At 50.9% G+C, this 13,637-nt stretch overlaps 1 protein-coding gene across 2 annotated transcripts in view; it reads right to left on the minus strand.

The window, feature by feature from the left end:
- Positions 1–1,220: 1,220 nt before the first annotated feature.
- The window catches only part of Arhgef10 (Rho guanine nucleotide exchange factor 10), an 83,888-nt gene continuing 71,471 nt past the window's right edge, over positions 1,221–13,637 (minus strand). For both annotated transcript variants that reach the window (XM_055608474.1, XM_055608473.1), the window contains 3 exons: positions 10,155–10,329; positions 4,077–4,199; positions 1,221–2,907 (listed from right to left, as the gene is read on the minus strand). In XM_055608474.1, the coding sequence (XP_055464449.1) occupies positions 2,393–2,907; positions 4,077–4,199; positions 10,155–10,329 (813 nt within the window). In that variant the 3' untranslated portion in view covers positions 1,221–2,392. The remainder of the gene's footprint in view (positions 2,908–4,076; positions 4,200–10,154; positions 10,330–13,637) is intronic.

The raw sequence follows: 13,637 nt of genomic DNA on the forward strand, positions 1-13,637 counted from the left end.
GAGCCCACCTTACCACTAGGGCCTAGCTGAGCACTGGCTCATAATGAAGCCTGCTTGCGCACTGAGTGAGGTCCAGATGAGGACGTTGCGGGCACTGTCCTGACTACCTGTTCTTGCGGCACACTCTGATTCCTGGGTCTGCTTCACAGTTTTCTGATGAGCTCTCCTTTTACCTCCCCACACCTCAGATCCAAGGAGGACCTGCAACAGGAGCTGAATGCAGGGAGCAGGTAGCTGCTAGACTCATGGGTTTGTGGATCCTCAAATTTTGTCAAAACCTTACAATTTTTGCACAACCTTTGTATCTGGAGGAGTCCTGGAAGCCGGGACTCAGGGTGTGCATCCCAGATGATCTGGAGCTTTCCTAAGAGAAAATATCATGCTTCACATTTCCTCTCCTTCCTATCAAAACAGAGAGAAACTAGCCTGGAGGTCTGTGGTAAGCGTTCTTCTGCAGGATGTCTGGGTGAGGCTCTCTGAGGAAGACTCAAAGCTCGTGACCCCATGAGCTGACCCAAAATAGCACCTGAAACACATCTCTCAGACTGGGGGCTTTAGCTGGGGCTGCAGGTCCCAGAGAAAGGCGATAGCACGCTGGGTTTCATCTTCCATTCCCAGGCCTAGGAGATCTTAACTGTCTGACACACAAAGGGTTTGGGAGCCCGCTGCTTGTTAAAAGTGCATTGACTTTAATATGTTGCTTTGCTCCACACCTGTGTTTTTCAAATCCAGGACTCTCCAGATACAGGCCACGGCAGGGCTTGCCATGCTTCAAGCTCCCGCCTCTGCTGTGCCGGATGCTCATCGTTGGGCCTGCTTCTTCCCGGTAATGAGCTGTGTCGGAGCTTGCTTTGTCCATGCCTTGCATCTGCGGCTTGGAAATGGCTGTGGCACCGGCCTTCTGGGACCACAAACCTGCTCTGTGTATCTCTTCTGTCTGCCCTCTAGGAGTTCATCTGCTCTTGAAAAATATCAGAGCGACAGGTGAATTATATGAAGTAGTGATGCCACACACCACGAGCACTGACACGATCAGGAGTCCTTGGAGGGTCCCAGCCCACCTGAGAGTCACCTGTCACACACAACACAGAGTCTCTGCAGCCAGCCACTGTGATACCCGGACTGAGAGAAAAGGAATGCTTCCTCCTCTCCTGCATGCAATCACCCTCTTGTATTTTATGGGAGGGGGGAAAAAGGCAACTTGCAATACTGTATTTTAAAATAAACTCTTTTATTTTATCAAATAAGACAGCAGCTAACAGTTTAAGAAAGCTTGGGTATATGTGCAATTTTAGAAAATATTTGGCTTAGTTAAAAGTTGGCATTTTTAGTCATTTGTAAAGTGCTGAGAAGTGTGTTTCTTGGGAATATCTGCACTAGGCTTTAGAAAAAATTATCTGTCCAGTATGTGGAACACTAATGTACAAATACAGGTGGAGCAAACGGAGCCTTTGGGTTGACGTGTCCTTTGACATGGGCGGCTGCCTCTCAAGGGCCCCATGTGACTGTGTACATTCTTTGGGGAGGGGATGGCACTGGCACGGCAGACTGATCAGCACCTTGGGACATCAGAATGAGCATCCGGATGTGGATGGCTCTCTGACAGCAGATGCACAGAAGACCCGGGACGCTTCCAGCACCATCCTGGCATGACTCGGCCAGCTCGTGTCCCATGGAGATATTAATAGCGTTTAGTATGAGAAGGCAAGTATGATTTGGCATGGAGGCTGGAATCCAGATCTTGATAAGTATTGGACATTTTGGCTTAAAGCAAAGATTATGTGGGAAACACTACAAATAGTATATTGACTAAAATGTTAACTGTTGATTTTTAATAGAAAAATGCAATATAAAAACACCATTTGTTAACTACACATATGAGTCTACTTTTGAAAGCCTCAGTCACTCCCCCCAAAAATCAAGCTGACTGGATTGGGGTGCGTTACCTGGCTTTCTAAATTGTTACAATTTTCATTCTGGGAGTGGGAAAATACATAGAATATAAATAACAGTGGTGAGTCTAAGTCAAGTAGAATGTTTTAAGAATTGTTAGTGACCTCCTGTGCTACTGGACGCTACATCTCCCTGTCAGTCCTCCGAGGTGTGCCCAGAACTGGTACCATCAGCACACTTCACATCTCAGGTGAATGATGGGGCAGGCTGTAGCACTATCCTGTTACTTTGCTCAGTGACTCAAAAGCCAGGATGCTCCTCTGCCTCCTTAGCACATCTGGACTCAGTTGTTCAGGGAAGCTGTGTGACCGCTGCCTATTTCCTTCACAAACTCTGCTTCCAGTTGGTCCCAGTGGTATTGGATGCAGCCTCCATCGCTTAGCCTGCATCCGGCTGAGTTGTCCCTGCTTGCCACCTGAGGGCAGGCAGCAGCCTCTATCTACATGCTCAGCAGTGGGATCTGCCACACCATCACTGAAGAAACCAGGTCCTCCTGGGAAGGCTGCCTGGCCTTCCTGTGCACTCGCCGGTGGCCCTGGCCCCCACACACCACCAGCGCTGAACTGGCTTTGGCTCTCCTAGAGCGCTGCGCCCTGCTCCTTGGGGAGGCGCTAGGGTCCTTCAGGAGGTCACACAGGCTGCTGTCCACAGATCTGTGCTCTAGGGAGCTGGAGCCATGGGACAGGCTCAGTGACCCCGAGGATGAAGACAGCTCGTTCTTCTGAGCTGTCAATCCTAGTGAGTCTCCCAACCAAACACTTGTGTTGACATCATTCTGGCCCAGGCAAGAAGTGGCGTCGTCAGTGCAGAGCAAGTCCTTGGGGTCTTCATCCTGAGGCTCTGGGCCGGAGGGTGGGCTGTCCCTGGCTCTGTCCTTGTTCTTCTGAAATGCTGTGGCCATGACGATGAACTTAACAGGCCCATTATGTGCATGGTAGGAGACCATGCCTCGTCCTGAGAGGACAATTCAACAAGGTCTTTAATAACAAACATACTGCATAGGATAACAAAGTACAGGCCCGACCCCGAGGCTATTACCCAGGCCCCAGCTCGGCAAGTAGCACTAATATATGGGTGGTGGAAGCAGACCCGCCCTCGATCACATCCTTGTGGACTCAGCCACCTAAAGCCTTAAATTGATGACTCCTTTGATTTACTGTTCTCAGCACCCACACTGGGCATCTCGTAACTGCTTGTAACTATAAATCCAGGAAATCTAATGCTTTCATCGGGACTCTATGGGCCGTGCACTCACATGGCATACATAAACACACACAAAAACACACATATAGTCACATACACACACATTCGTGGACACACATACACATGAACACAGATACAGACACAAAAACATCCATTCAAACACATATACATAAACCCACACAGAAAAATAATGATTACATATTTAAAAAAGAAATCAAAGACTAATGTGGGTCAGTGTCAGGAACACAGCGCCTATACTGTAGGAAGCTACTGGCAATTTCCACTGCAGAAGTTTCTGGAACTTTACAGTTGCTTATTAAAGCCAGGACTTTTTCAGTCCCCAGGTGGTGTGACCCATTCATCCTAGCTGTCAGGGACGTCTGGCGGGCTCCCAGCCACTGACAGGAGAGCTGCCTCCCTGCGTCACTGATCTCAGCCTTATTTTTGGGTGCTTCATGGGTGCTAATGACAAGTACCCACTGTAGCATGGCAGTACATAGCAGAAACAGAGGAGAAAATAAAGTCACCAGGAAGATACACGCTAGGAAACTACTGCGGACAGGGTAAAACTAGGAAATAAATGTTTTGAGATACAACTTGGTGACTAACACAGGAGGAGGGGTGTGCAGGTGAAAGAAGTGAGTTTAGAAGGGTGGCCGGCTGGGATCTCGGCTGTCCAGTTCATGCCCCTGTTCCTGCACTGGGTAGCAGGTACGCGGCCGCCGTGCTATCCCATTTCCATTTAAACAGAAATCACCTGGCAATCAAAACGTGAGGTATCTGCCGTGTGTAGCTCCTAACATGAGTGAGTGTGTGCTATTGCAGTGGCTGGGTGGTATCTATGGTGCTCTAAAGACAACAGGACAGCAAGGTGCCGAGACGCTCGAAGGAGACCCAGGTGTGAGGCCGTGTCCACTCACCTGTCACTTTGGGGATACCCTGAAGACGAGGGACTGGCAGGGCCACCACAACACCCAGGCTGGTACCAACCATGAGCAAACCATGGCATACGAGCAGGCTGGTCACAGACAGACGCTGGTGCCCTGGGTGAAACAGAGAGAGAGAGAAGTGTCCCCGTGCCCTGCACCTCACTCAGGTGGCAGTGCTGGTGAGTAGCAGGGGGTGGTGGGGCTGTGAAAACTGGAAGTGTTCTGGACTTCAGGGCCAGTCTCCTGAGACACCAGAGATGCCACTAAGCCCCGTGGCAGAACAAGCTGCAGGAATGCTCACACCTGTGCCCTGAACATCCTCCACCAGAAGAGAAGGACAGGTCCTGGGGTGTCCCATCCGTGCACCTTACCTCAGAGCAGCAAGCGCACAGCAGGTCTTCAGTCTGTGCTGAGACCAGCCTTGCCAGAGGTGAGCCAGACCTCAGAGCTCCTGAAATCATCTGCCTCCACATAGCTACACAGTGCCTACTTCCTCTCCCTTTCTCCCTCTCCCCCCCCCCTCTCACACACACACAGCACACTGCAGCAAGGCACGCAGCCTGTGAGACTTGGAGAATTTCTATGTAAATGTGCCCCACAGACATGGTGCTGATGGTGAGAAACAAGGGAGGTGACAGCACTGTGGGGTCTGAGAAGCCTCTGGGCTGTTCTGCTGACCTGCCCTATAGCCACGGAGCTGGCCAGGCCAGCAGGAGGACTTGGGAGCAGTGGCTATCACTATGCAGGTATCTTCTCTCAGGCTCCCGAGCAGCAGGGGGCCTGCAAGAGACTCTGGCCTGCCCGGAAAATGACCCTGGGCTGAAAGAGTCTTAAGACTGGTCCTGGCACTCAGCCCTGAAGCTGACCAGCACAGAAGCATGGAGCTTACTCATGGAGCGCCCTTTGACTCTATTTTATCTGTAGAACAAAGGTTATTTTTGCTATATCTGCCTCTGACAGAAAGTTCATGCTAAGGACAAGCAAACACTGGGGCCAGCGTGAACTGTGTGTCTTCAGAGGCCATTTTTATGAAATTCTTAGACTTCAAAACAGATATTTTAAAAATAAAACTTTTTTTTTTTACTTCTAAACATTGATCTCTGCAAGTTTTTTTGTTGTTGTTGCTGTTTTGTTTGTTTTTATGAAACTGGGTATCTCTGTGTGTCGCTGGCTGTCCTGGAACCAACTCTGTAGTCCAGGCTGGCCTCGAACTCATAGAGATCCACCTGCCTCTGCCTCTTGAGTGCTGGGATTACAGGTGTGTGCCACCATGCCTGGCAACCTGTGCAGCTTTTAAAGAGCTAACAGAGTTTACTCCCTGCTGTTCTAGATGTCTGTCCATCTGGCATGACGTGGGCCTTACGGATACACTGCAATTAACCCCGCAGCGCCCATTACTCAAGCAGCAGCTTTGGCTTCCCAGGACTGTTGAAAAACACTGAGGAGTTCTGAAGCCCATGCCCACATTGTTTCTGACTGCTGTGTTACCCTGCCAAGACTAGCTGGTGGGCCATTGACATTCTCCCACCTGCCAATCCTCGGGCCCTCACCCCACGGTTAGAGAGGAAAACAGATGGGAGAATGGAAAGTCCCAGTGAGTTTGAACTTCCTTGTCAAAACACAGAGGTACGGAAAGTCATTAAACCTGACACAGCTCTGAGAATGCCTCCCCCACCGCAGGCCCTCAGCTCTGCTCTCAGCTGCAGCCTGAGGGCCAGCCATGTCCCCAGGCCGCCAGCCAACCACTCCTGCAGGTAAAGCCCCACAAATGAGCTTGCCTGCTGCAGTTTCTCTCATCTGACATCCTAAAAAGTTTTGCATTGGGAAACAGACTTTCCTTTATTTTTTTCTACAAAGAAGAATTTTTTAATTAATAAATTTTAGAGTGTTGATCTGGGCCTTGAAAAATGCCTGTGAAATACTTTTACTGTGAATAACATCACTTCAAAGGCAATTAACAGGCAAATGGGGCGTCTCCTGTGTAATGTCTCCTCATTCAGTGGCTCCTAAAGATGATTTACCATCAAAGAATGAAGGATGCAAGCACCACTAGATATTCTCATTCACCCAGAAATACATCTTGGATCTTTCATTCTCCGTTTGAATCTCCCACATGTAAACAGTGTGTGTGTGTATAATTTTTCCAGAAAATTTCACTTTCACACCTACATTATCTTAAGTATAGTAAGAGTCTGGGAAGTGTTCCATTGCCTCCTCAGAGGAATCTTTTCTGTCAGAAGTGTCTCTCTCCAAGGAGAGCCACAGAATAGCATGAGTCCTGGAGAGGAAGGACAGGAAGCCGGGAGACAGAAGCCCTGAGCCGATGCTGACATCAAGGTGCCTAGGTGTGTAGGAGTGAGGCCTCGTGCATGAGCCCCAACACACTGACCTGATGGCAAGATGATCAGATGGAAACTACAAAAGAAAATGGCCTCAATAAATACTACTACTAATAGTAATAACAACTATAGTAATAAAAGTTAGTAACAAAAGGAAGAAAGCAACTAAGCCCCAGATGCTACTATTTCCTATTTTTTATTTAGAAACTGGCTGTCTGTGGTTTGCAAATGCTCACCTCACGTGCTGTCCAGGTCACTCCCTGTGGGCAGGAGACATGATCCCACAGGCCAGCTGTGAGTGCCTGTGTTCTCTGGTTCACACATAACCAGGAGTACTGATTAACTCATCAACGCCCTTGAGACCAGGGTAAGACTCACACTTTTTTTTTCTGATAGAAAACATGGCCCTTTTACGTGGCTGCTTCTGGAAGCTGTATCCGCTCAGCAGGGACACAGAAGGTTAAGTGTGTGCCAGCACCTTTCTCACCAGCTTTGCTGGCTTTGAGTACTGAGGATTAGAAAGGAAACATCTGTGTGCTGGCTCGGAGGCTGCTCAGGACCTTCCCATCCTATGACCGCACCACCTAGTCCTCTATCCTCCAGTGCCTGCCCAAGCTGAGGTCTGCAGCTGGGCGGCAGCGTTCCTGGTATGGCTTACACTGGGAGCCTGTGCTGGATGGAAGGGGAAGGTGAGTCCCTGGGAATCGACTCGTAGGGCCCACAGGGTGCTCTCAGGACCCCTCAGAAGAGTGCTCTGATCAAGTTCTGGATCAATGTGTCTCTGTCTGCGGAAGCTAGTTTGACTTTAACTCTTAGCAGTGGCGTGAAAGGACACCTGCGCAGGCTGCTTCCACACGCACCTGCATGTGCACTGACTGCCGGGCAAACAGTGGCTCAGACACTAGGGTTACAGCACAAGGCTGCAGCGCTGTGGAGCAGTGGCACACGCTGCTCTGAAGCACTGGCTTCCTTCTCTCTAAACCACAGCATGGGCTGGAAATCCCAACAGCCCCACACAGCACCATTCTGGGAGGTCAGGAACTACGGTTGGATGCAGTGGACAGAACCTGGTTCTTACTGTGGCAGAGCTCTGCTGAGTCGCCCTTCCCTCGAGACCAAGCTGAGGGCAGCACCATGTTACCAATGGAAGAATACGGGAGTGTACAGGCATGGCGAGCCTCCCAGAGGCGGAGGGGAAGCCATTTAAAATACGGCACACGGTGCTAAGGAGTGCAGCCCAACCTCAGGCTTTCCAGGCCACTCTGCTCAGACCCGTCTGTCTGTTCCACCCACACAGGAGTAAGACACACACTGACTAGCTGCACAGAACTAGATCAGGATCCATGACAGAGCGCCCCCAAGGCTGTGTCCGAGATGGCTTGCATCAGGGCATCTTCCACAGCTGTAACCAAATATCTGACATCAGCCACTTAAAAGGGCGCCTGACTTCGGGCTATGTCTTCAGTGGCTCCCTCCTTTGCTTTCTACGCCTGTGGCAAGCCAGGAATATGACAGAAGGGTGCGTGGAAGAAAGCTGTTCATCTGATAGATAGCTGGCACGGGTTAGGAGTCTCTGTGTACGGGGACTTTGGGGGGGGGATCTTTCCAAGGCACTCCCCCAGAGACACATTTCCTCTAACTAGACTCCATTTTCTAGTTTCCACAATGTCTCAACACCATCAAAGTATGGATCCATCACTAGATTAGGCCAGAGCCCTCATGATACAACTGTCCCTTAAATTCATGAGCTGTCAAGAGGCAGTGATAGAGTCAAACCATAACACTGTCGAGAGACTGTGACACAACCTCTGGCATGAGGAAAGAAAGGTCATGAGGTTGGCAGGCTCTGGAAAATGGTCCACACCTCACAATCCCATGAACCCAGTGGTACCAAGGGTCAGGCTTTGTAGGGAACATGGGGCAAGCCAATGTTTGGCCAACTGGAAGCAGTGTGGAAGGCTAAAGTGGGGCAGCACTGGCTTCAGGGTGAACAGAAAGAAACACAATAGCCCCCGTGTGGCTCAGCTGCAGACAGAACACTGCACCCCCACGCTGAGCAGTCAGCAGTGTTTCCTAACAGAGCTGGCTGCCTGCCTGAGGAGGAGGAGCCCCCCTGGTCAGTACAGTGGAGGACAGGAAGTGGGCAGGAGTGAGCTTGCATGTTTGCATGCCCCCTGCCTGACTGTGTCTACAGCAGGTATTCCCGACGGATCTGCTCAGAAGCCGGCATATCCCACCGCAGGAGGAAATCAAGAGGACAGACAGGAGCAGCTAGAGTTAAGTGGACACGGAGGTCGTGGGAAGCACCAGATGATGGAGGGTCAGCCAGATGGACAGCCCCAGAGTCACCTCACTATTCACTTGGTGTTCTTGCTGTTTGGTTTCACTATATCATGTACAAGGACTGTTTTCATAAAAAAACTCAATATACAAACTCCACCCACTAGCCGGCCCCTCCTTTCCCCAGTCTCTGACAGAAACTGCAGGGAATGAACACAAAGCAGTGCAGGGCCCCTGTGGCAGGGGCTGTGGTCAGACACATTCCTGTGGTTGGTTCTCAGGACTCCAGGAGCCATGGCAACCACAGCTGCTTCCCTGGAGGCCACAGGGTACCAGGTCAGGATCTGGGCCCCAGGAGCCTTTAGCACAGAACAATCTAACTCCTGTCCCTTTCCATGTCAATAGAGAGTGCAGGGCAGTCTCTGGCCGGATGCAAGTCAGTGTTGGCAGCTGGTGAATCTGACATGGTTTCTGTCTGAGGGTGGCAATAGATTCCAACAGCAAGCACCTATCCAGGTGGCTAATACTTGAAGGAAAACAGTCAGGTCCCCAGTAGCACGCCTTGGGGGCCAGCCTGATGCTAAAATATTTTTATTTTCTAAAAATAACATGCATTACAGAAACCTCGATTTCACTAACTAAATAAAACAGCCTGCAACACCTAAAAAGCTGCTGGCGGCCAGTCCTGTAGAGAGCCGCCTGTGAGTATCCTCAGACGCCTGTGCTCTGCTGGGCTCAGCAAATCTTTCCAGCTGCCATCTTTCTGGCCTCTCGCTTCTCATTACTCCTCAGTCACGGACAGGTCCACTCTCTTTCCGCATCATGACCCCTAAGTTATGGTTTCCCAAGGCATCACGGGAAACCATCCCAGCTTACCTAGGATCCACACGGGAACACTGTCCACCCAGCATGTCTGTTAACAGGTGAGCAGCTCACCTCACTGCATGGCTTCCTCCCTAACTTCAACCCATCCCTGTGCTCTCCATTCCCACCTTTCTCCCACACTCTCCCTGCCGACTGTTAGGCAGGACCCCGTGGACAAAGGGCAGGCAAGGCCTGTTCAGTCCTCTCCCTACAAGCCCATCCTCCCCAAACCCACACTGGTGCGACAGCTCCCTCTCCCTGTTCAAAGCTTTCAGTGGTTCTTGTTGGTACATTCAGGTACTATGCATTTTACCTCGTCTTGCCTGTAGCATCCCCAGTCTGGCCCACTGTGGGCCATTCATACAACCTTTATTATGTTCATAGACGGGGTGGGATACATAATTATAAATAAGGCTACATGTTAATATACACTGCCCACACACTAACTCATGCCAGGTACTACACACAGTGTCCGTGCCTCTACATACATGGGGCATATGTGAATGCCCAGGGGCCAAGGAACCTGACTGCAAGCTCTAAAAGAGATAACGACACTAGGACCCTCCCCCCCTTCCCCAGGGAGTACCTGGCAACATGCCATGCACGGGGGCATCAATGTTGACATCCTGCAGGTGCTTCAAGGTCTCTGTGTGGAAGAGGCGAAGGGTGGACCCTGAGGTGAAGGCGATCCAGATGCCAACGCCAGCCACAGCCATGTGGGAGATGACCATTCCTTCGTCTTGGTGGGCCTCCAGCTGATTCTGGGGGAGCGCAGGAAATAAGGTTACAGGGTATCAGGGGGACAGCCAGAGCCTGGATAACACACAGTGGGGCTAGGCTGAGTCACTCCTGAGGATCATGGTGTTGAGCTGGAGCTCAACTCCATGGCTGTAATAGCACTCATCTCCTGTCCACGGCCAAAGGACAGCATCCATGAGTGCAATGCTCCTGTGGTCCCCGAGTAGGCAAAAGTGATTCACAGAACCCAGCGCTACTTCCCTTTTATCATGGCACCTTCACAAGCTGAGGAAACAACTTCAGCGTAACATGAAAGGGGATAAAGAGGAGACAGCTGCCGATCTAGGTCCCCATGGAGACACAGCCCACTGAGCAGCCTGGTAAGAGGAAGGTAGGAAATCAGAGCTGGGTACTTAGGCCTTCTCTCCAGTCCGGGCAAACGCTGTCAGTCTTCCTGGGACATAACATGGTCCTTGGCCACGTCTCCTGAGGCCTGCCTGAAGCAGGCAGCCCCTATGGGATCCCATCTCCAGTGGGCACCCTCACAGCCCCATACTACATAAGGCCTGGCTGTCATCAAATAGCTATGTGGTCACCCTGAGACCACAGGAGGTATAGAGGACAAAGCCAAGTCAAGGTACAGTGTAGCAGCACCCCAGAAAGTCAAGAAATTCAGACTCAGTATTGATCTTGGTTCTCTAAACTTGAAATCCCTGGGGGAAAAAATCAGACAGATCTGTGTCCTAAGAGAACAAGGGGGCAGAGCTCATGACTCATGAATCACAGAGACAACAGGCTAGCCAAGGTCACGGTATCCCACACCCCCACAGATGCTCCTGGAAGAGCCAGACTGAACTAAGCTACACCCTGCCTTAACTGTTATCTCGTTTCAATGGAAGATTCCATGCTTGCACGTGGCTAGCAGAACCCAGGTTAGGGGCTGTGTGGGGGTGTCTCCTGACCACAGCTCCTCGGCCTGGTTTTCAGAGTGCTTGCTGCTGGTATACACAAACTGGATTGATTTCTGGATATTGATCATGCACCCTCTGTCCTTGCTGAAGTTTACTTTTTAATTGGCTAGTGTTGTTCTGGATTGCTTAGAGATTCTGTATTCAAGAGTATCTCTTAGCAAATTCACCTCCTCCTTCCAGCCCGACACCCATTCAGACCACCTTCAGCACCGCTGGTAATAACAGTCAACTCTGTGTGGGCAGAAGAGGAGAAGAAGAGCCTCAGTTTACTCCTCTTGATCTAATTTGTGCTGTTGCTGTTCTGGCTCCCACCTTCCTCTATGTGCTCTGAGATGCTAGCACCTGCCTGGTCCTGACTCCTCTCTGTGGGCCATGCTGAGCACATTGTGCCTGATGTCCACTGGATGGCTGTGGGGACAGGTCTTCCTAGATTCCTCCACACAGTGTGAAATGTGTGGCTGGCACTGCCCCTCCACGGGGGCTGTCTACTTCACTCTGGGGCTCAGGCGGTGCACTAGGACACTCCCTGGAATGTTGAAGGAGGCTGATGCTCAGGCCTATGGCCTGAAGTCTCAGTGTTGGTATAGTCTGTAGGGTTCTGAGATGACCTCACCCACACTCTACAGTCAGGCACCAACAGAGGAAGGAGCCTGAATCAACAGATGCCTCTGCTTCCTGCAGAACTCTGGCCATAGCACACGCCTGTAGATCACGGTGATTTAACTCAGGCCACAAAGGAACAGGCACCTTCTGCACGGCGTATGTAACCCAGATATAGGAATGAATGCCCACAGCCCAGGATCCTGCAGCTACTCTGCATTTAAGACAGCTGGGGGTGCTCTGGGCATGGGGTCAAAGGGTCAGGACTCGTGTTACCTTGTTTCTGTAAGTGCAGAGAGAGTCTTCCCTTTCTGCTCACTGGCCTGTGCTCATGGTGGCTACAGAACTGTCTGCAGGGAAAGATGACCTTGCACATTTGGGGGACAAATCTTGATTGCTACTGGCCCTCAAGTAAGTCCAAGGTAGAGCAGTATCTGCCCCTGGAAACCTGGCAACTGTGTCAGAGGGCTTTCAGTAACCCCCCCAGCATGTGAGGACTAAGCAGCAACGCTCCTGCTTCCTCTCCATGCCACAGCGCATACCCTGCTGACCTTGGAAGCATGCAAGCTGCAGCTCTAGAGTCTCCAGTTCCCAGGACCCTTCTCAATTTGACTTCCAGTCTGCAGCCTGCAGCACTTGAAGGGCTGGCAGTGACACCTTCAGAGAAAACTCATTTCTAACATCTGTTCTGTTCCGAAGGTCCCTCGGCTCGATGTCACATGGCAAGTGTGACATTCGGAATGGAAACTCAAAGCCTGCTCTAGGGCTTAAGGTCAAAAGTGGTGGCTGGATTGGACTTGGCCGTTCCCATCTCTGTCCGCAGACCAGGAAGCTGGGAGGCAGCCCAGACCTCTTCCTCTGGAATCCATACACTAAGGTGAAAGACCTTGGCTCCTGTTAATGCTAGGTCTTGCTGGCCCTGTCGCAGCTGCTATGCCTTCTCATCCCTTTCCTCCTTGGCCCAGGCTTCTTCAGCCTGAGGCCTACAGTTCCCAGGCGTCACATCTCATTCTGACACTCTTTGTGGTATCCTTTCCACTGAAACTCTACTCTTCTTGATGAGGGTGGTGATGAGGCCTTATGGTGTGATGTTTGCAGCCATGGCCTAACACACGGACCCAGGACAGTCCTGACCTGGGCATGGGCTTACCCACCAGGGCCCCACAGTACCTGATGCTCTCCTGTGGTTGGGCACATTGCCAAGGTCTGCTCTATGGTACCTTGTACTTGGCAGGTGCAGAACAGTACTGGATGCTGGGTGAAGGACCACATGGTGTTGGTTCAGCTTTGTGATGCTGGGCATGATTTTCTGTTTGAAAACCAGGACACAGGCCTGGGACCTGTTCCTTCCCTCCCTGCAAAACTGTCTCAGAGGTCACAGGGATGCCAGGACCGATATGTGGAGCCCCGGTCTGTGCTGCTGTATTATCATGAAGAAGAGCATGGCTGAGGACACCTGCGATTTTGCTGTATTCCAGTCCTGGCTGTTTATCCTGTCTGTTCCTTTATCCCTCTTTCCTTCCATCTACCTGAGTTTAATAAAAAGTACTGTATATGGTGGAAACTCAAGAGCAAGGAAAGCAGTCTTTAGAGCTAAGCAGCTCCTGTAACGAAGTAATAACTGTGCCCCATGGCTCTAAGAAAAAAGTTAGGAAATGAGAATCTACCAGAAACCCCCAAACGCCAGCCTGTTCCTAAACAGCAGATTGCTTTACACACACACACACACACACACACACACACACACACACACACACACA

This window comes from Psammomys obesus, unplaced genomic scaffold (genome assembly GCF_907164565.1).
Source record: "Psammomys obesus unplaced genomic scaffold, mPsaObe1.curated_primary_1811, whole genome shotgun sequence".
In the NCBI taxonomy this organism is placed as follows: Eukaryota; Metazoa; Chordata; class Mammalia; order Rodentia; family Muridae; genus Psammomys; species Psammomys obesus.